This window comes from Chanos chanos, chromosome 3, assembly GCF_902362185.1.
Source record: "Chanos chanos chromosome 3, fChaCha1.1, whole genome shotgun sequence".
In the NCBI taxonomy this organism is placed as follows: Eukaryota; Metazoa; Chordata; class Actinopteri; order Gonorynchiformes; family Chanidae; genus Chanos; species Chanos chanos.
The window spans coordinates 15,827,703-15,848,424 of NC_044497.1; the positions used below are offsets into that span (position 1 = coordinate 15,827,703).

Below are 20,722 nucleotides of genomic sequence, written 5' to 3' on the forward strand. Positions count from 1 at the left end.
CCATACAAACTCAGATCAGAAATATGATCATTCAAGGCTAAAAGACTTTAGAAAGTGCAGTGGGTCACAGTCTAAGGGCAAGCAAATGCCATACATGACTGTCGACGTGGCGTCTCAGTACAAAAACAGCTCTTCTGTGTCTCAGGTTTCCTGTATGTACAGGCACCTATTCCTATACGTATAGACAGCCGTTAAAATATTAGCTGTAGACTGGCAGTGGACTACAGTGGTACGATGATCAGACTTAACTCCAATAGCAAGGCCTATATCGATTGGGTGTTTTTGCGATTGATGCGCAGTTACTTATGCGGAAAATTTGCAAAGGTAGTATTCTCCTGTAAACTAAATACTCTAAATTGTTTTGCAAATCAGATGGAATCTCACCTCCCTTGCTGCACTTATAAGATTTCAATTATGTAATCCACAAAAACTACCATGTCAGAAAAAGAGGAATTGAGCATGCACTGTATCTAGGCAACGCTGATACAGTCTCTCTGCGAGCCTCTGCAGTGCGTGCGTGCAGCAGTGGGTGTGTGCGCGTGGAAGCCCGTGTTGTCACGTGACCATTCGTATATATTGCCGGCGACCATGGTCGTATAAATGCACCACCTGGATAAACTTCTGGTCTCTCTGAAGCTAAAAGCTGCCGTATTCTGGAGTCCAAGCTACCAAGTAGCTTTGACTTAAAATCAAGCATGGCAGGTACGTGACAATGTTGCTAATTTGTCCCTAACAGCGAAAGCTGTAAAGATACATTCCTTCACATTTATTCGTAGCTGGGCATGAACGACTAATTGTCAGTTTTAGCAGTCGCTGGTTGCAACCTGTAACTTGCACTAAGATGAGCTGTATTTTTAACCATGCTATTCTACTGTCCTAAATTGTTCAATATTCATTAATTGTCAATGTATGAAGTGGCGTGTCTACTTGAGGAAGTACAGGTTAATATTTCACCCAGCATCTTGAAATGCCACACATTGCAGAAGAAATGATCTTTCCATGTAGTATATCGTATTTGAATCTCTGTAACGTTGAGACGTTCACATATTTATTCAGAAACGTCCTGAAAGTAGTCTTTTATTATCGATGGTTTACTCGAAGCGGAAATGTTTTACCACAGTCGCAGCAAGCAACGCAGTGTCGCACGTACACGTAACTAAGCGAGTTCAGAACTTACCACATTGGATTTACGGACAGTATGTTCCATATCTTTTTATTCATCATTTTGGGATGTCTCTGCTGTCTTACTCTGAGTGTGTGGTGATGTTGCTGCCTTTCGACATTTTTCGATGGCTAGTAAAATCCTATGTTGTAGCTTAAGTTAACTTGCGACAGCCAGTGCTGTTGATGAATGTGCTTGTGTTGCCACTTTCTTTCTTAATAAGAAAATATATATATATATATAAGTGTATAAATAATTTTGCTTGTAGGGTACCGGATTTATGAGTTGATACCCACGAGGGGGTGTGTTCGCCTGATTACGTAATAGGAACTGCACGTTCTTATTAACACTTGTATGAAAAGAACTGAAGAAAAAAAAGAAACTTATGTAGTTTGCTACAAAGAAGCACTCTACTCTGTTGCTTGCTCTCAAATAGTTAATAAAATGTGATCAAGTCAACTTTTACTGTCCAGTTGGTGAATGTCGAGGTAGGCTACATGGAGGGTGGGTGTGTCCATTTTCTCTGCCCAGCTCCCCAAACATCTCAAAATGGAGTAGCTTGGTATACAAGTTATTGTTTGTCTTTTTTCTTACCCCCAGAACTTTGGTTTGCTGTGAATTGCATGACTGTATTATCGTTCACCTTTGACATAAACTAATAAAATGTAGTTTATGTGAGTGCACATTGTCACGTGTAAAAACTAAAAATTCACCTTGGAAAAAGTATGGGTAAGAGCTGGTGGTAATACTGAAAAAGTAGAACCTCAGTGAGACTGCTTAGGTTCAGATTGTCTTCCTAAGTGCCAAAAGTCATACTCTCTGTGCATTCAGGATGGTGTGTGAATATTTCAGTTTATTTATAATACTATTCCCTCAGCATGTGAAATGGATTACATCACACTAATTAACATCCTTATGATGTTACTCCAGTGCCTAAATGTGAACTGGACAATATGACTATGTCAACGGATGTATCGCTTTGAGGAGTTCTGTCATCACACAGCTGTCAGTGTCACATGATGCCTTTAACTGAACTTGCTAAATCACTAGTATTGTGCTGTATCTGATGGATGTAACAACACATTCAGCATTTGTCGTGCTTTAAGATGAACTGGGTTCTAGTATGTTCTTGGAAAACCCTCTCTAGACTGCACGTTTTCATTTATTTGACTCATGGGCACATAGTGGAACTTTTTGGAAGGCTAAACAAAAGCATCTTGTTCTCGAAGAGTAATTGGAGCAATTGGAAGTCTTAACTGTTGCTTGGAGGGTTGGATTGAATTGATTAACCATAGATTGCTTGTCATTTGTAATAATGGAGTTCTTGTTCTTCAGACCAGGCATTTGTCACCTTGGCCACAAATGATAACTACGCCAAAGGGGCGATGGTGCTGGGAAAGTCCCTTAAGAACCATAAGACATCCAGAAAGCTGGTTGCACTCGTTGGACCCCACGTGTCAGATCCATCCAGGTAAAGTTCATTGAGTGTATGTCTGAATGTCTTGTAGAACACACCACACCCATTTTCAAAGTTGTTGTACGATTAGAGTCTCAGAACAATTAGCTAACATACCTACGCAGCCAGGCATGTCGTAAGATAACATTGCAGTCCAAAACCACAGTCCCATAAAATGTTTATTTAGATATATTTCACACAGAAAATAGGTGTTTAAAATTGTGTTGTGAGAGGGTGATCGGTTGAGTTTGACTTAATCCTCTCCTCGTGCCTCAGGGAGGTCCTTCGTCAGATCTATGATGAGGTTAGACTGGTGGATGTGCTGGACAGTGGCGACACAGCACATCTGGCCATGATGAAGAGGCCCGATCTGGGCGTCACCTTCACGAAGCTCCACTGTTGGACCCTCACGCACTACTCCAAATGTGTGTTCATGGACGCAGACACACTGGTGAGAAGGCCACGGGCCACAGAGCCCCATTCACGGTCGTTTGAAGTTGGGTTAACTCCCAGCCGAGTGGTTGGAGGAGAAGTCATAGGGGGTTTTGTCAGGACCTGCATGGAATTCTACTAGAAGTGTTTATGGTGCCGTATGTGATTCATTTGAGACTTGCATGTTGTTCATTCGCTGACAACTTCTCAAGGGTATGTGTCTGACTTCAAGGACGTAGGACGTGACCAGTGAGAAGTAAAGGGTTCCATAAATATATATATATTTTATTTATTTATTTATTTATTTATTTATTTATTTATGTTTCCTTTTGCCTGTAAGACTAATAATTTTTAGTCCCTTTGTGGGATTGCTAAGCATTAGACACTCCTAGAATGAAGCTTAGAATGAAATCTTCCTCAGTCTTTATTTTCCAAACACATGTACACGTGCAGTGAATAAATGCAATGAAATAATCAGTGACAAGTTTGCCCTGGTCAGATCCTGTTTGGTGAAAGGGTGTGAACTTTTTTTTTTTTCTGTATTTGATAGTCAGTCTTTCTCTGTGCATTGATGTAGCACTGCTGTCTCCTCTAGGTGCTATCAAACATTGATGAGCTGTTTGACAGAGAGGAGCTCTCTGCAGCACCAGACCCTGGCTGGCCTGACTGCTTCAACTCTGGAGTCTTTGTGTTCCGCCCCTCCAACGAGACCTACGGCAAACTCCTTCAGTACTGTACAGAGCACGGCAGCTTTGATGGCAAGTCTGCGTGCGTGTGCGTGAGTGGGTGTGTGTGCCTGCGTGTGCACATGCTTGAGTGAGTCCGCTCCTGTGTTATTGTGTTTACTTTTTTGGTTTTGACCATTTTCACATGCCATTGGTTTTTACAGTTTGAACAAGCTGTCTTGTTTATTTTATGCCATCGCAATTTATGGCTATGGTAGACCACATATTTTGATAGACACCCTGGACATATCTGTGATGCAGCTGTTGGTATTAGGCAAAATCTTTTTGGCTATTTAAAACAGGCAGTGTATGCCTGGACAGCACTGCACAAACACACCAAGTCAATGTGTACCCAGGGGCGGGGGAAGCTGAGCCACTATGAATTGGGACGCCCTGTGATGCAGATTGTTAACCGCGTTTTAAATGCACTTGCTTGGAATACGATCCTGTTTTAGTCTAAATCAAAGCATCCAGGTTTGTTTTTTTTTTTCCCCAGACTAATCCATGATAGTTGTCTGTATGCGAGGGTTAATATTCTGCAGATTGGCCTTCCTTTTAGGTAACGTGCTAAACAAGCTTATTTGATAAACAGTGCTCTGTGCCACTCAGTGTTATTCATGCTTGACTCTGATGGGTGGGGTGCATTTGACAAGGCTTGATTTTACCATGGACACCTACCGCCCCTCTCCTGTGGCTTACTCAACATCTTTGTAAATAAACTGCATTCCCAACACCCATCTCCCCACCCCTTAGCTAATGTGGACGAGTATAATTAAACCGTCCTACCTCATTCACTCTATCAAACACCTCAAGCAAAACATATGTCACTCTACCCGCGAGCGTTGCACAACACAGCTGACGACGTAGCAGCAGCTCCCCAAAACGTTCACAAACTCAGCATGAGGAATTTGGCACAGGTTCTGTCTGCAAACAGCAAACAAAAAGGTCTTTCATGACATTACAATTTTTTTTCCCTACCATGTTTTAGGGGCTAAGGCCTGTTTTTTTCGGTAAAGTCACATTTTGAGTGAGTTATTTGTAACATGACATTTTTCCATGCCGTAGCACTGTACCAAAAGGAAGTGTGTTTTTAGCCAAATAAACTGGAGCAATAAACTAGATTAGATCAGTCATCCAGTGTAATGCTTCTGATCGGATGTCATACCGAGGAAAATTTTATGGGGTTTTGATGAAATGAATGTGATGCGTATGTATAATAATGTATTGTTGATGTTAAAGCTCCAACCTGCATTCAATGGAATGAGAGACAATGGATCCATTCTTGTATTTTTGGCTTAAAGTTTCAGCAAGACCATCTAGGAAGCAATTAGTGTGCTAGATGGAGAGGGTAGTCTTTGAGGTCTGGGATTATATTGGAAATTAAATGTGACTGCTCACATCATGGAGTCTGGAAGCTTTTCAAGAAACTGTGGCTCATCATTGCTTTGTGTTTACCGTGCATCAGATGGCTATTCAACGCTTGTGCTAATGAGTGGCTTTGCTTCACATTTTATCTTGTGGGCGTTAGGGGTTTTGTGTTGGGCTTATAGAGGGATATTGGGTTGAGCTATTTTTATACAATGTTACTGTGAGGGTGGCAAGAACCTTAACCAACTGTAGATCTCTCTCCGGTTTGAATGACATTTAAATGATCAAATAGCATGCTAATTGCTAGAGCAGTGTGACACACCATTTTCCCCTGTTCAGGCCTAACCTCTGCATGACCTTGGACATTTTCTTTGGCTGAACTGGATGGTACCCTCTTCTGTTAAGTATAGATACAATCACATGGGGCTTACCTTTCCTTCAGACAACAATATATTAGTTATGACTTATTGCAGTCTATTTGTTGGGAATCAACTATATGAAGCAGTTAAATCTCAGAGGTCCAAAAAGGGGCAGGAGGAGAGAAGGGCATCTTTCCATTTCCCCCTTTTATTTGCTGTGTGGATTTGTCTGGAGGCAACACGGACACGCATGTCCCCTCTCTCATCCACGGCCAAGATAAACCAGAGCCTGGGAGTGTGCATTCCTCCAGAGCTCGGCTCATCCCCTCAAAATGAACACTCAATGGCTCTCCCAATGTTTTTGGAGCCCTGCGCATGAGGAAGGCCTTAAGGGAGTTTGTTTTCTGCTATCTGCTTTGGTGATGGCATGCCTATTTTAAACTATAGCAAATCAGGGGTTTTGGAACCCCACCCCCCCACCCTCAGAACATGTGACCTCTGAGTGCAGCACCTTGCTTGTGCATTATGATTAATGTTTATCTGTGGGTTGACAAGTGTCAGAGGCTTAGCCTCTGAATGGGACTGGACTCTTTTTCCTCTGGCATGCAGGATGCATGCCTGCTCTATGTGTGTTGTTCATTTCCTTGAACAGTGTACATAACCCCCCCCCCTTCTTGGTAGAGAGAAATAGATCATTCAGGGCAAAAGTTAATATCTTCCTGATTTTTTTTTTTTTTTTTCTTTCCCCTGGATATGTCATTAGATATTTTGGAGAACAGTAATGTTAGTGAGCGGAGAGTCCCGGACTCATTCTTGTCAGAGTGTGTCTAACCAGGCTTGTTTTCTCCGTCTGAGCGATCTGCCTTCAAACCAGCAGTCTTAAGTAGTCTTCCCATATTGTAAAGGCAGTTATTGTATTGTATAAGCGTTTACACATGCTTCTATAAAGAAACTGCCAACAGGGTGTCTCCGCTTGGCTGGAGAATGGTCACACATGTGAGTTCATGCACAGCTGTGTTATCCAGACACGCCCCCCCCCCCCCCCCCCCCCCCCCGGCTGGAGATTGCTATAGAAATTCCACGTCAAACAGACACGGAGTTTAGCTGATACCATGATGGGAGCAGAGAGAATATACCGTGTTTCTGTTTCACAGAGCAGGGACAGATAGGCTCAAAGCATGATCCTGCACAGGCTTAGTTATTAATATACTTTCTCAAGCCTGACTCACTGCAGGGTCTGAGTACAGGTTAAGCCAGCTGTCTGCAGAAAGCATGGGTCTCTCTGTCAGCAGTGGAGGGCAGCACATGTTCTGTACATTGTGTCTTTTTCACAGTGTGTTCCAGTGCTAGGGCCGCCTCCCACAAACTGGCAAGACACTCCATATTTACAGCACAGATTCAGCCTCAACAGTCAAGCGACGTGTTGAGTTGAATTGATTTGATTTAGTTTTAAGGTTGTTTTATGTAACAGAGACGGGCGTGGCCCTTGTTGGGTCTGGTATTGGAATACGGATAGCGCCCGTTACACGCATGACCTTATCCATGTTACATGTGAGGCCGCTTACTGCTGCTCTAAACTGTATGTGCCCCCCCCCCCCCCCCCCCCCAGCAACTGTCTCCTGGTTCACTGCAGGCATGCAGTTTGTAAAATAGAAGCTCAGTCACAAACTGACCTTTCCAAGACGTGAAGGGCTTTGCAGATTTTTCCGTATGGCACTGCTATAGACTTTATGTTGAAGACCATATAATTAAATCGGTCCTGAAATGTCCATGTATATTTGTATACAGTACCAGTCAAAAGTTTGGACACGCCTTCTAATTCAATGAGTTTTCTTTATTTTTATTATTTTTATTTTCTACATTGCAGAACACTGCTGAAGGCATCAAATCTATGAAATAACACACATGGAGTTAGGTAGTAAGCAAAAAAAACTGCAAACGAAGCACAATGTAGAAAATAGTAAAAAATAAAGAAATCCTCTTGTCCAAACTTTTGACTCGTACTGTATATATACTGTATATTTGTTGATGAAAAGAAGGGTTATAACCCATTTTCAGAAATACATTAGCAGTTGGCATCAATATCATAAACAGCATTGTACTATTTCAACTCTTGTACACCTGCTCGTACAACTTGTCCTCTAATTGCATTTCCCTTGGGCTGGCACTGACACTGATCACTGAAAACAAGTGGATAAGAGGCAAGTTCTATTTTAAGAGGACACAAGCTACTGCATTGCAATATACCCCTTATAGCATTCAAGTATGACTGCAAGCTTTCAAAGGATAATAGCTGCAATAGCAGAATACATGGGGTCAGTTTGGATTCTCGTCCCTGTGGACAGCTCTGATTTTTCATGATGTCTGTGTGGTGTGCTTTGAGGTATTGATGTGGGTTGAAGAGTTACATTCTTGTGGGTGTGCTCGTGTTAATTGCTCTATGGGCTGAGAAGAGCAGATCATTTGACTGTCATTATCACTTCTCCATGCCTCACTGAAACTGATACTCATCCACCTGTTGTGGGAAGACACACCACAAATTAAAAAACCAAAACAAAAGAAAATGCAGAAATGAGACAGGCTAGAGCATGTGTGATTATTCTAGGTTTGTCCTCAGGTTGTGGAAGACTTTGTTCTCAACACTGGATTGAAGGACTTAAAGGATTGTATGGTTCTTATTCAGTTAAAATTTGGAGCAACTGTGTAGTCTGATTGATGGTTCATGTCTTGGCTGTCAAGTGACTGAACTCTTAACAGTTTTTGTAAATTGTAGTAATCCCAGTCTATCGTTGGTGATAGCCAATGATGCTTTGATATCCCTCCTTAATTCTATGTGAACTCACAGTTGGTACAGCAATGTGAAATGGATCCAGTGTTTGAGTGCTCGAGACCAATTATGTGCCTTGTGTTTTACAGGAGGGGACCAGGGAGTTCTGAATGGCTTTTTCAGCAACTGGTCAACGGCCGACATCACCAAGCACCTTCCTTTCATCTACAACATGAGCAGCATAGCCATCTACACTTACCTTCCAGCCTTTAAACAGTAAGCATCAGACAACTGCTCAATACATGTAGGGTGAGCAGTGTCTAGCTATCTTGGTATTTAAGATGTAAAGCTATTTGTGCTGTGTCAGCCTACAGAAGTCATGTGTGGATCAACGTTCAGAATGCAAACAACAAAAAAACTTGTAAGTAAAGCTACCAGGAGACATCGCATCAAATATAAAAACAAGTTACAAGGAGCCAATTGTTAAAGAGTGGGCCTAAATATCAACAAAGGTGAACTTTCCCTTTAAATGTTGCGCCAGAGCCTAAAGAGCGTACAGTAAGGGGATATAGACAGGGGTCACATGAAAGTTGGTACATACTGGGACATCAGATTACATCCACACAGAAAGAGAGAGAGAGAGAGAGAGAGAGAGAGAGAGCGAAACTCTGGGTAGCTAAAGGAGCCCCCCTGAGAACCTAGGTATCCAGACTGGTCTTGGTGTTTCATGGGGCTGACAACATGTGACCAAAAATAGAGACAGCTTATTTAAGGGAATTTACTCTCTCATCAGTGTAAATGGGGTTGGGGGAGGAGGAGGGGGGGGCTGTGGAATACACACATTCTCTCTCTCTCTCGCCTCTCCATCCAAGAGGTAGACTCATTAGAGAGTAACCAGCCTGTGAGGTTAAAATAGGCTAATGGTGTCCCCTGGCAACAGTATCAAATAATGAATGAATGGATGGAATGTATTTGCTTGCTGAGAGCTTTTGGTACCAGGATGGAGAACTCTGAGTGCTGGCACTGGAGAGTCCCATAATGCCCTGGAGGTGTATTCCCAGCTGTCATACTAAGCAAACACAAATGCCAGTGGTTATGCCATTTAAACCTTTATGGCACAGATTTGAGCAGCGCGTGCGTTTGTTGTCCAGTGCCTTGAGAGCACTGAAGCATTGAATCTGAAAGTTTTATTATGCCATACGAGTTTGCAATAACAGCAGGATAAATAATTCTGTGTGTTATCCGTGACTGTGATTAAAGATGTCTCAACCAGTTTACTCTTTGACCTCCTATTATTATTGTATGTATGTATGCATTTATTTATCGTTAGTCAACGTTTCAAAAAACACTAACTTTTATTCTAGATATGGTGCCAATGCCAAGGTTGTCCACTTCCTGGGACAGACCAAGCCATGGAGTTACACATACGACCCCAAAGAGCGGCGTGTGAGAGGGGACACCCATGAGGCTTCCTCCCATCCCAGCTTCCTACTGCAGTGGTGGGCCCTGTACAGCAGCTCCGTGGTTCCCATGCTGCAAGCGGCCTACGGAGACCAACCCTTTCTGTCTGGCTGTGAGGTTAGCAACCAAATCTCTGATCTGTTGTGATCGTAGTCCCATTAACACACAGGATTGTGTGTTTGTGGTATTTTCCCCACTGACATATGTGATCCAACACATAATGGGCAGCCGTGGTCTAAAAGGTAGAGAACCGGGCTTGTGACTGGAGGGTTGCCGGTTCAATTCCCAGGCCCAACATCCATGGCTGTGTGCCCTTGAGCAAGGCACTTAACCCCAATGCTCCCCGGGCGCTCACCAAGGAGGCTGCCCACTGCTCCCGCGTCTGGTGTGTGTTCACTACTGGTGTGTTGGATGGGTTAAATGCAGAGGACAAATTTACTGCTAATGATGAGGCCCTGGGCTGGATGAAGTTAGGGCTGAAGATTAGCACAAGCTAGCACAAACATGCAGTTATATGAGTCACTGAGAATGAAATGGGGAAACTCTGCACTGTTGCGGTGTTGCGGAGACTGTTGGTGTTGCGGAGACATCTAAACCTCCCACTCCATCCGACGCATTAAATGAAACATTTGTACAAAACAACTAGACTTAAGAGGAACATTGTATAACTTTAAGCATTTGGCTCATTGCCAAAAACATCTGTGATTTTTCTTTTAGATGGAACTCTGACCAATTAAATGTAAATGGCCACAATCCGTGGACCAGATGATGGGCCAGTTTTCAATGTTATCTCTCTGTTTTTGGTGTGTCTTCTCCGCTGATCTTCATTTTGTGTTTTCTCCTTCTCACCTCACCAGGAGGAGCTGTCACAGATCGCCCATCTTGCACCTCCCCCTATGTCCTCAGAGGAGCGGAAGCAGAAGTGGGAGCAGGGCCAGGCTGACTACATGGGAATAGACTCTTTTGACAACATCCAGAAGAAGCTTGATGCTTTTCTTAAATAAAGAGAGAGAAAGGGAGGGAAAAGAAATGAGTATTAAAGCAGTACACTTCCAGTTTTACACGATGAGTTTTGAAAGCAGAGCACATACGTAGATATGTACGGATATGACGATATTTGTAAGATGAATGGTTGAATGGTTCCTTTTCAGTACTATGCAATACTGTGACTGTGCAGTATGTTCACCTCAGCGTTCTTCCTTGGGTTTTTTTTTTTCTTTCTCTCTAAAGACTTTTCATATACTGTGAAACAAGCAAACATCAACACCTTTCTTGCCTCTTGTCAAAAAAAAATCTCCCTGTCACAATGTGAATGGAAAGGTGGCCAACTCAGATATGGATCCATAAAGGGAGCTTTTTTTTTTTTTTCATCTTTAATTATTATTGTTTTTGCCATAAATGGTTGCACACTTGCCATTTTTTTTCTACTGAAACAAATTCCTCTTTGTTTAAACAGAGGTGGCAATATTTAGTAGCACTGACTTCCAAGACTGCATTTATTATGCTCTCACTGGCGGTTGAAGAGACATGTATAAATGCAAATCCCTCTTCACATATGTCTTGGATTTTATTTTTAATAGTTTAAAAAAAGAAATTATTATACCGAGAATGTCCTTCCAAGAACATTTTTTATGAACTGTCCAACCAAACTGATAATCTGCCTTTTTGCTTGCCTTTCTTTCTTTTTTTTTTCTGAAAAACACCCTGCTGCCTTGGCTACTGTTTACAATTAATCTTTAATGCTATGAGTCCTTGACTAAATCTCTCTCTATCTCATGCTTTTTCTAAGTTATGGTTTTTCATGTCTTTAATTACTCCTGAGTACCTGGTTCACTCCATATTACACATGCCAGGAGGAAGTCAACAGTCGCCACTTGACTGTGTTGCACAGAGTGTTGCGTTTGTTGCGTATGGGACGGCTGCTGATGCTGTCCCCATCACCTCTGTTGTAATTCAACCGTTGGCTTTCTTTCTTTCTTTCTTTTTTTTTTAACATTACAACTGTTCCTCTTTTACCCCAGTGAGGCCTGAACCAGTGCCCTTTCACCTGCAAAATAAAGTTTAGTGAAAATATGATGTTTTGTTTGGTGTGTTTTGTTTTTTTTTTCCTGCACAGTTTACCTAATATTTTCCCTTTATATACTGTTTCTGAACATGACCATTAAGAGGTATGAAGCAATGTAAGCAACGCTGTCTCAAATAAGTTTTGGACCTGTCAGGTGAAATAGAAAACAAATTTCTGGCCAAGGAAAAGAAGGTTTTCATTCTTCTGGTTGCCGTAGGAGACTCACTGCATATAATAACAGACGGGGTTTGAGCACAGAACATTTGTCCATGCATTTCACAATGCTGTATTTTTCCACAGCAGATAACCTGAGGCGCCGAGTGAGAAAATAACCAGGCAGCTGTGAAGGTATATAAAGCCAAGGGTGGAGGCGAAAGCTGCAAGATAAAACACTACTGTAGATATAAGATCGCCTATCACCTTTAGGAAGGAAAAAGCTATTTGGAATCTGAGGTTGTTGAGGTTACAGTTTTTCTTCGCGGACCCATGATTCACTGCCCTTAAACTAGTAGATTTTATGACAGTTTTGTTTCTCCAAAATTGCACACAGATCTTTGCATGTTTTTTTGTTTTTTTTAACTGCAGTTTGCCAGCATTATTATTATTTTTTTTTTTTTCAGTATTGTAGACACAATATTGGGTGCTGCATTGTTTTATCTTGTGCTGCTACAAGGTGAGAAAAAGTGTTAAGAGAGTCGAGTCCTTCAACGCACACTCCTTTTCATCTTTCCAACCACCGACAATAATTTTTCGTATTACGTTATATAGAGTACTACTTGATACTACATACTCTGAGGTGAAATGCACCGTACAATTCTCGAAAGGAGAAGAAACATTTAGACGCTGGCATGCTGCTCTGTGTCATCCAAACTGAATGGCAGTTTTGAGCAAGTTCTTATTCCTCGTTTCACAAGCTGCCATGTTTTTCCAAGGGCAAAGAGTGCCTCTTAGTGGATAGAGAGAAAAATGAACTCAATAAGCGTACGATTGGACAACGTGCTTTTTGAAAAATTTAGAATTAATAAATGAGAGTTGAAATCTAGCTAATATCTCTTTGCATTTCAAAGTTACCCCGATTTTTGTCTTGACACGTTTTATTTTCGGTGATTTTAATGTTCAGTGTATATCGAATTTATGAGGCATGTATAGCCTAATCATAAAGATAAGACTCAGTGGCGCAATACATATGAGTTATCTTCAATCATTCGACGATATCGTGTGACTACAGGTCTCAAGGTGACCTCTGAGAGTCTGACGAACTCACGTGACGTCTAAATAAGACCCAACCCTCGAAATTTGACAGCAGATATTTGCAAGATGGCCTCGTTACCACTTGTTAGAGTCGTTGCCTTAGTAGCCTTTTCAGTTTTCTTGACTTTAATTTTGGGTTTTGGACTTCCCGCTGCACTAAACTTTGTGGCCAGATTATGTGGATTTCCTGAAGCGAGTGTAACCGAGTGCGTCGTAGGGGTATATTTGCTCTTCGTGTTGTATGTGGCAATGCCTCGGTTACCAAGAGGATCCATAAAGGTACAGTAGATTTTGAAGTTACACCAAGTGCTGTCTGTTGTCCTTGAGTATAAAGCCCACCTTTTGTTGCTTTTATTGTAATGTTTTTCATTTTATCCCTTTACTTTACTACGGGCTATGTACAGAACACGTTTTGACGTGTACTTCTTTTCTTTTCTCAGTTACAACGTACGATGTAAAGTGATTGTTGTGCATCAGTTTTGAATAAACGTAGATTTTAACCCCACCCCCATCCCTCGACATACACTCTTACTTTAAAGAAATTTAGGGAATGCCTATAATCGCATTGAAATTTTACAGCAAATATACAGTGTCAACAATACTATTCTGCTGAGCTGCTCACTTGAGAGATTTGCTTCTTGCCAGTTCTCAGGGTATTAATCGTGTGTACACTTTGTTACAAGAGGATATAATGTTCAAGGTTTTTGGAAGTAATATTACATCACGTCTTCCTGTGCAGGCTGAAGGAAAAGCTGTTCTCATTACGGGCTGTGACTGTGGATTTGGCCATTCCATTGCCAAACACCTTCATAACCGTGGTTTCACTGTGTTTGCAGGATGTCTTCTTAAGGTAAATGATCTTGAGCTCGGTTTTAAGGTTATCAGGTCAGTATAGAGTACTTAACCTCATTTATGGCTATGTTTTGGTGGTGTTCGTCTCAAACCAGGGTGCAGTCTAAGAGAAAGTCAATCGTAAGCACGTTGCACCAACAGTTAGTGAAATGGTTTAGTAATATAACCCCCATCTTAAGCAATGGACCATAACTCTGATGAAGCATGCAGTGTGAGCTTCACTGAGCTGAAAGAACTCCAAAAAAGTTTAGGCCTTGTTCTGTGATGCCAGCTAACAATCAACTGAGGGTTCAGATGTGAACTGTAGTGTGTACAATCAGCTGGTGTCCTTCACATACATGGCTCATAGGTTCATAGGCAGTGTGTTAGTCGACTTAACTTTAACTTTGTTCTGCAGGACAAAGGTGGAGAAGGTGCTCTGGAGCTAGAGAAAATGCACTCAGACAGGATGAAGGTGGTCCAGTTGGATGTCTGCGATGAGGAGCAGGTCTCCCGGGCTGTGGAGTTTGTGAGAAGCAACCTGGAGGACCCAGAGAAAGGTGAACGGGACTATATTTTGTCCTGTCCTGAGTCTGGATGTTTTGGTAATACAGTGTTTTTTCAGAGGTGTTTATGAGTTTTCTTAACAGACCAAACACCAATGTCTGTGTTTTGTTGCTGTTGTTGTTGTTGTTGTTTTTTGTTTTGTTTTTTCATGGAAATTCTGGAAAATGTTGCTGTAGACCATAATTCATACCTTCAAAGTGGTTCAAAAGTACAACCTCTAAGGCTTAGTGAATGTGTAACTAACATGAAAATACTGTTTCTTGGGAGGCCTGGGACAGGTCAGCGCTGTGTTTGAATAACTCACTGATATACCGAAAGAAAGAGGAAACAATGTTTGGTAGACTGTTCATAGGGACATGGTGGGGTATGAAGGTTGTAATACTTAGGCTGAAAACCTGAAGCTGGCTCTGCTGTTTGCTGAGCGCTACAGCCAATCAAAAATGTGTTAGAACTGACATTGCGAGTGCCAGGTAACGGTATCGAAGTGCTCTGTCTTTGTAGTCAGTCTTTCTTTTTGTTCTTTAAAGCAGAAAATTTGTCATATCTCTCACTTCCTTTTTAGGCCAACGAGTTGCTTTGAAAATATGTTGAAGGTGATCTGATATAATGCTAAGTATGGGATTTTATCAGCTATCTCTTTGCCCTTGGTAGGTCTGTGGGCTGTGGTAAACAATGCTGGCATTTCCACATTTGGAGAGGTGGAATTCACGACTATGGAAACATACAAACAGGTATCAGAGGTGAACCTATGGGGAACCATCAGAGTGACCAAGGCTTTTCTGCCCCTCATCCGTCGGGCCAGAGGTAAGCAGAAGCAAAGATCAATAAAATGGTCATGCTGATCCTCAATGAACATGATTTTTCTGTTTTGGACATATTGTGTTTATACCAATTAATTTATTTCCAAAATAAACACTGCAAAAGTTATCTTAAGAAGTTACAGAATAAATGCGTTTGCTTAAGAACTCCTTCTAAGTAGATTAAAATTCTTTAATCATTTGCGTGCTCACACAGCCAGTAAAAAAAAAAAAATTAAGCTCTTCTGGAAGGCATAGTCTTTCCCAGATTACAAGGAAGGTGGAAAAGACTGTGTATTAAACCAGATTATTATTAATCTTTCACTGCGTTACAAATATAAATACGTGTTAAAGGAGAGCTTCATGGGTGAGCTATAAAGGAGCAATACTTTTGTTTGTGAGGACCAATATTAGCATGTAACAGTGGCATAAGCCAGTCACTTCTTAATCACTGTGTTAGACTGCATTGTTAAGGTGGGAATGGTGAGTTGGCTAGGTATCTGTTTTAACAATTAACCTGTTTAGTCTTAATCACAGATTTTTTAGCTTGTGTAAGCGTGTGACTCTGCATGGACTGGCCCCAGGGTTAGCAGCATAATCGTTGTGTTCCCAGGCCGTGTGGTAAACGTGGCCAGCATGTATGGTAGGATGGGAAATGCCCTCCGCTCTCCGTACTGCGTGTCTAAATTTGGAGTGGAGGCTTTCTCTGACTGCCTGAGGTATGAGATGAAAGCCTGGGGGGTGAAGGTGTCCGTTATTGAACCGGGAAACTTCATCGTGGCCACAGGCATCCTTACGCGAGACATCGTCGGCGCTACAGCTGAGAAGCTGTGGAAGGAGGCACCCCCAGACGTTCAGAAAGACTACGGCAAAACCCACTTCGACCAGTACATGGCTCTCATGCGTTCTTACTGCAACAGCGGACAGAAGGACATGGCGCCCGTTTTGGATGACGTCACAGATGCCATTGAATCGAAACGCCCGTACACCCGTTACTCACCCATGGAGCCCCACTGGTGGATTCGAATGCAAGTTATGACTCATCTCCCAGGGGCCATTTCAGATCGCCTTTATTTCTGAGTAAGACACGACGTCTGTTCTCCCAGTGAGATGCCAGTGGCTAAATGATGCGGTTTTAAGGATTCATCTCAGTGGTTTGCTTTAGAAATCTCACACCCTTGTTTGTCGAATCACAGATTGATGTTTCTTTTTTTTTTTTTTGTTTTGTCCTCTTTTTTTCCAGTCTTGAACACTGTATTGCATTTTGGTTTTTCTCTGAAACGCAAGGGTTAACGTTCGCTCGAGTCGACCCCACAGTGCAGTACTGTACTTTGTTTTGATTCAGTTAAGCAATCTTTCCATTATGAGAATATAAATAGCCAAAGGCTGACTGCCAGATACAGAGAAAGCCCATTTGTCTGTCTCCTCATGCCTGCCCATATGGGTACTGTAATCAGAGGAGCACTGGTACAATACTTGTGAGGGAAGGAAAAAAACTGTCATCAGGCAACAATTAGTCCCCTTTCCCTCTCCCTCCAGAAACAATGCTTAAATAACAACAAAAAGCAATAAATGAAAGCAATAAATTAAGTGTTATTTATACTTTTTTTTTTTTTTTTTTACATGGACCCCCCCAGTGCTGTTTGATCTCACTCAATTTCTGTCTGTTTTATGCACAGTTGAGATGTTTCTATTTGTCAGAATTACGCTAAGATGAATGATGTGTTCTGAGATCACTGCTAAGCTGCTATGGTTCTGCATTTGATGCATGTGAAAGTATTTGATGTGTTTTTCGTGCTAAACAAGTGCGCATTTTAAAGCACTTCTCTGTGTGGCCACCGGAGGTTGCACTTGGAAGGCCTTAGTAAGAAGCATGATAATCAACTCTAATCATTAAACAAGCATTTTTTTTTTCATCCACACTAGGTAAATAAGATGATTTCACACTTTTTGATATCCGTGTAGCTATCTGATCATAAATAAAATACAGAGACAAACAGATCTTGCACCAATTTACATTCATAATGACCAGCAGGTGGCATACTAGAGCTGTTGTATCCACACAGCTAAAGTTCATTGTGATTACTGGGGTCAAAAGTTTGACACCATAGAATGTGTTTTCTTTTGTGCTGTCTCAACTAATAATACACATTTGTTCAGCAATAATTTGATTAATTTGATTAATATCCTTGTATGATCAGTGTTGTTTTGTTTCTTGTGAAACAAAAGCATTTATGGGATGTGCAGAGCCGTTTTGTTGTATGTTGATTGATGTGTTTGTTACTGTCTGTCATTTGGAAGCATGAAGCATGATACATCTGTATCTAATCCCAGTCCAGCTACATGCAGACACCCCCCCCCCCCCCCCCCCCCAAAAAAAAAAGAAAAAAATTGAGCAGTCTTTTAAAGCCCTCTTCCCCTAGAGGTGGGTTTCCTGGTGCTACTAGTCTGAATTGTCAGCTCAGATTCAATTAAAGTAACTCACTATAGAGATACGAGAGTGGGGGAAAAGAAAAATTAAAATGTTTGTTTTCTTTTTGTTTACACTCATTAGAGACACTACTTTTGCTTTGCACTAATTAGTTTAAAAGCTTGTTATGTTTTCCTCAATGTATAAAATTGGTTTTGCTCAGATCACCTACATAATTCATTTCCAAGCTAAAGATAAATGCTAAAAATGCCATTCAATAAACACTGTGTGATTGCTAAATTCCCTCTTTCACTTTTTTTTTTATTCAACCATTGTTCCGCTTGGCAAACAGAAGACAACACTCTTGTATGTGTAGCTGTTTATTACTCCTCTATTGACCCGCCTGATAAGACCCCTCAGTAACATAACATATGGGGTGTGTTTCACCCCCATGACACACGGACCTTCACAGCACATCCTGCATCAGTTCCAACATTCAACACGTTGGTCCAGTCAGCCACACCGTCTCAGCCTCCTCCTACCGCTCCAGCACCCCACGCCCAGTCTGACGTCCGATTTCTTAAGTGTCCCGGGCAGGGGGGGCTCGTTAAGATGGCATTTTCAACATAATTCTTAGCCACCAAGTTCTTCGAGGTCAGGACTGGCCGATAGAAAAAGAAACCAAACGTGGAGGAGCGGCTAAACCAACGCGCGGATATCGTCTGGTCACGTTTGTCCACACGGGTGCATGGTTCAGATTGTGAGCGTACGTACAAAGTTTGGGGCATGTAAGCTTTCAAGAGACCATTCAAAGAGGGATCTGGAGCATGCTGTACAAAGTAACAGATCCTTACAGAAATGTTCCCAGATTAGTTTATTTCCCATCCTGTCACACAGTAACAGAATCCAGTATTAGGGGTTAAATAAGAGAGACATAAAAGCAAATTCAATTCACATCACAGAAATATCAGCTGCTAGTCAATCCAAAGGGGGAAAATGGACTAAGGATGTCTGAAATCATCTCAACGTCAAACTTGGTATAACCTCAGTTACGATCTGTACAGCCGGGCTCCCATCTGAGAGTATAGCCGTACGTGTTTTCAATCACTATAGAATTGCATCATAATGCACAATACAAACATATGGTAAGGTCACTTCATACTATACAAATGAGAATATGAGCCAGGAGTCAAATTTTCAGATACATATCGACATATGTGATCTAATCAACAATAGGTCTTAACAGTAAAATCAGGCTCCATGAGGAAGTTTGCATGACAAGGATGTTGGCCTGCTGGGAAAAACCACAAAATCAGAGACAGTCTGCGTACATGCAAAACACTACTCAAATAATGAAGCCATGTCTGACATGAGAGTGGGGCAAAATAGAGATGGAAGGATGGCAAAACAATTGGGGTCAATTAACCTTTGGTTTAAGTAGCAGAGGATGAAGGCACGTTTTCAAGAAAAAGATAATTCGTCAGGTCCACCCCCTAAAAAAAAATAAAAATAAATAAAATAAACCAAGACAGATAACCCTTCTCGCTGCGTTACTCTGTCATTTTTCAGATTTCGGTTCGTGATCCCTTTCTTACCCTGCCCTAGCATCGTCTTTTTGATTAATATTCCAGAGGTCTTTTTTCACTCCGAACCCCCTGCTCAGTTCAGTAGATCTGAAAACTCTGTGTGTGTGTGTGTTTGTGTGTGATTTTTCCATCCCTTCCACTGAAATCCCCATTCTTCATTTCTGCTCCAGTCCAGTTCAACACAGCTGGAGAAGTCATCAGAATGGTGCGGCAGTCCCCCCTGGAGAACAGCCCAGACGATCAGCCCACTGCCATACACACACACACACGCACACACACTCACACTCAGCCTACAGGACCGACCCCAGGGGATGAGTCACCCTTAACGCCGTCTGGCTTCACTTTCCTTTCACAAATAATCCTTATCTGCTTTGTTTTACATATCAATATCAAGTCCTCAGTGGAACATCTCTTGGTATCCTCAGAGAAAAATAACAGGAAGTCACAGCACAGGTTAGCACTGGTAGTCAAAGTGAACGTTCTCCCTCATTACTTTCAACGTTCCATAGCACTCTTACAAAGACTCACTGAACAGTCACACAAAGCAAAACTCTCATACTCACACACAAAGTTCACCAACAGTGCCACTGAACTGAGAAAGTCCACAGCAAACGGCACAGACAGTACGTGATGATGGAACTGAATCATACACATGCGCGCGCACGTACACACAAACACACACAGTAAACCCCCAATGGTAACAATCATAGACCAGAAAACTCTAATAACTCTGTGACAGCTTCTGCAGGTGTGGATACAGCGTCTGTCCAAAGTGTCCCAACAGTCTGCCCACGCACAGAGTCTCATCCTTAGCCACCTTCTCCAGTAGTTTTTGCTGAATGAAGTGTAGTCAGAGCTGGTTCTTCAGTCTTCTTCCCATGTCTAATTTAGTTGCCTGAATCCTTGTGGTAATGAGAAGACGAAGAAGAAGGCTCTAGAGCAGTACAAAGTAAAACAGTCTGAACAGACTGTTCAGATGAACTCATTATGGCTGAAGACCCACTAGGCCTGTAGGGAAATCACCACGGTGCTAAGATTACACCAATTATACCTAGTTTGCAGATAAAACAATACATAGAACATAGGCAAGAGTTCGTAGAACATAGGCAAGAGTGAGGGACTGGACTAACTCCATGCATGTGTGCTGGCTACAGATGAAGAACTCCCTTTCCCCACAAGATCCACAGAGGTGTATTAGAGTGAGCTCACTGGTTAGAAACTGACTATCAAGATACCAAATTTTCTGATACTACGCGTCTCCTAAAACATTATCCACAGTTCCATCACGAGAGAGAATGCCATGGATGGTGACAGATCTTCTGCATTTTCTGTAAAGAACAAGCCCATAATCAGCCTACAGCACTGTATGGGGATCAGGAATAATGCTAAGGAACCTTACCAATGAGTAAGCTTTGGTCACGCACTTGTTTTTATTTTGTTAAAGCGTTGCAAAAAAAAAAAAAAAAAAAAAAAGCTGGTTGCCAC

At 41.8% G+C, this 20,722-nt stretch overlaps 2 protein-coding genes across 2 annotated transcripts; both read left to right on the forward strand.

Annotated features, from left to right (window-relative positions):
• Window positions 1-1,642: 1,642 nt before the first annotated feature.
• gyg1b (glycogenin 1b) lies at window positions 1,643-10,950 on the forward strand. Its single transcript, XM_030767615.1, has 7 exons — window positions 1,643-1,650; window positions 2,484-2,633; window positions 2,895-3,069; window positions 3,646-3,808; window positions 8,419-8,545; window positions 9,634-9,847; window positions 10,588-10,950. Exons 1-7 carry the CDS (start codon window positions 1,643-1,645, stop codon window positions 10,732-10,734), a joined length of 984 nt encoding a protein of 327 aa, XP_030623475.1. The 3' UTR covers window positions 10,735-10,950.
• A 2,162-nt stretch (window positions 10,951-13,112) lies between these two features.
• bdh1 (3-hydroxybutyrate dehydrogenase, type 1) lies at window positions 13,113-16,648 on the forward strand. The gene is made up of 5 exons (XM_030768919.1): window positions 13,113-13,325; window positions 13,786-13,896; window positions 14,296-14,437; window positions 15,096-15,248; window positions 15,855-16,648. The coding sequence occupies exons 1-5, from the start codon at window positions 13,113-13,115 to the stop codon at window positions 16,319-16,321; spliced, it is 1,086 nt and encodes a 361-aa protein (XP_030624779.1). The 3' UTR covers window positions 16,322-16,648.
• Window positions 16,649-20,722: the final 4,074 nt, after the last annotated feature.

Bases quoted from the DNA above. Each gene is read 5' to 3' on its own strand.
- gyg1b (XM_030767615.1), top strand. The intron at 2,634-2,894 runs GTAAAGTTCATT...CTCGTGCCTCAG, and splicing joins CACGTGTCAGATCCATCCAG to GGAGGTCCTTCGTCAGATCT. The intron at 3,070-3,645 runs GTGAGAAGGCCA...TGTCTCCTCTAG, and splicing joins TCATGGACGCAGACACACTG to GTGCTATCAAACATTGATGA.
- bdh1 (XM_030768919.1), top strand. From the start codon at position 13,113: ATGGCCTCGTTACCACTTGTTAGAGTCGTTGCCTTAGTAGCCTTTTCA. The intron at 13,897-14,295 runs GTAAATGATCTT...TTTGTTCTGCAG, and splicing joins TTGCAGGATGTCTTCTTAAG to GACAAAGGTGGAGAAGGTGC. The intron at 15,249-15,854 runs GTAAGCAGAAGC...TTGTGTTCCCAG, and splicing joins CCTCATCCGTCGGGCCAGAG to GCCGTGTGGTAAACGTGGCC.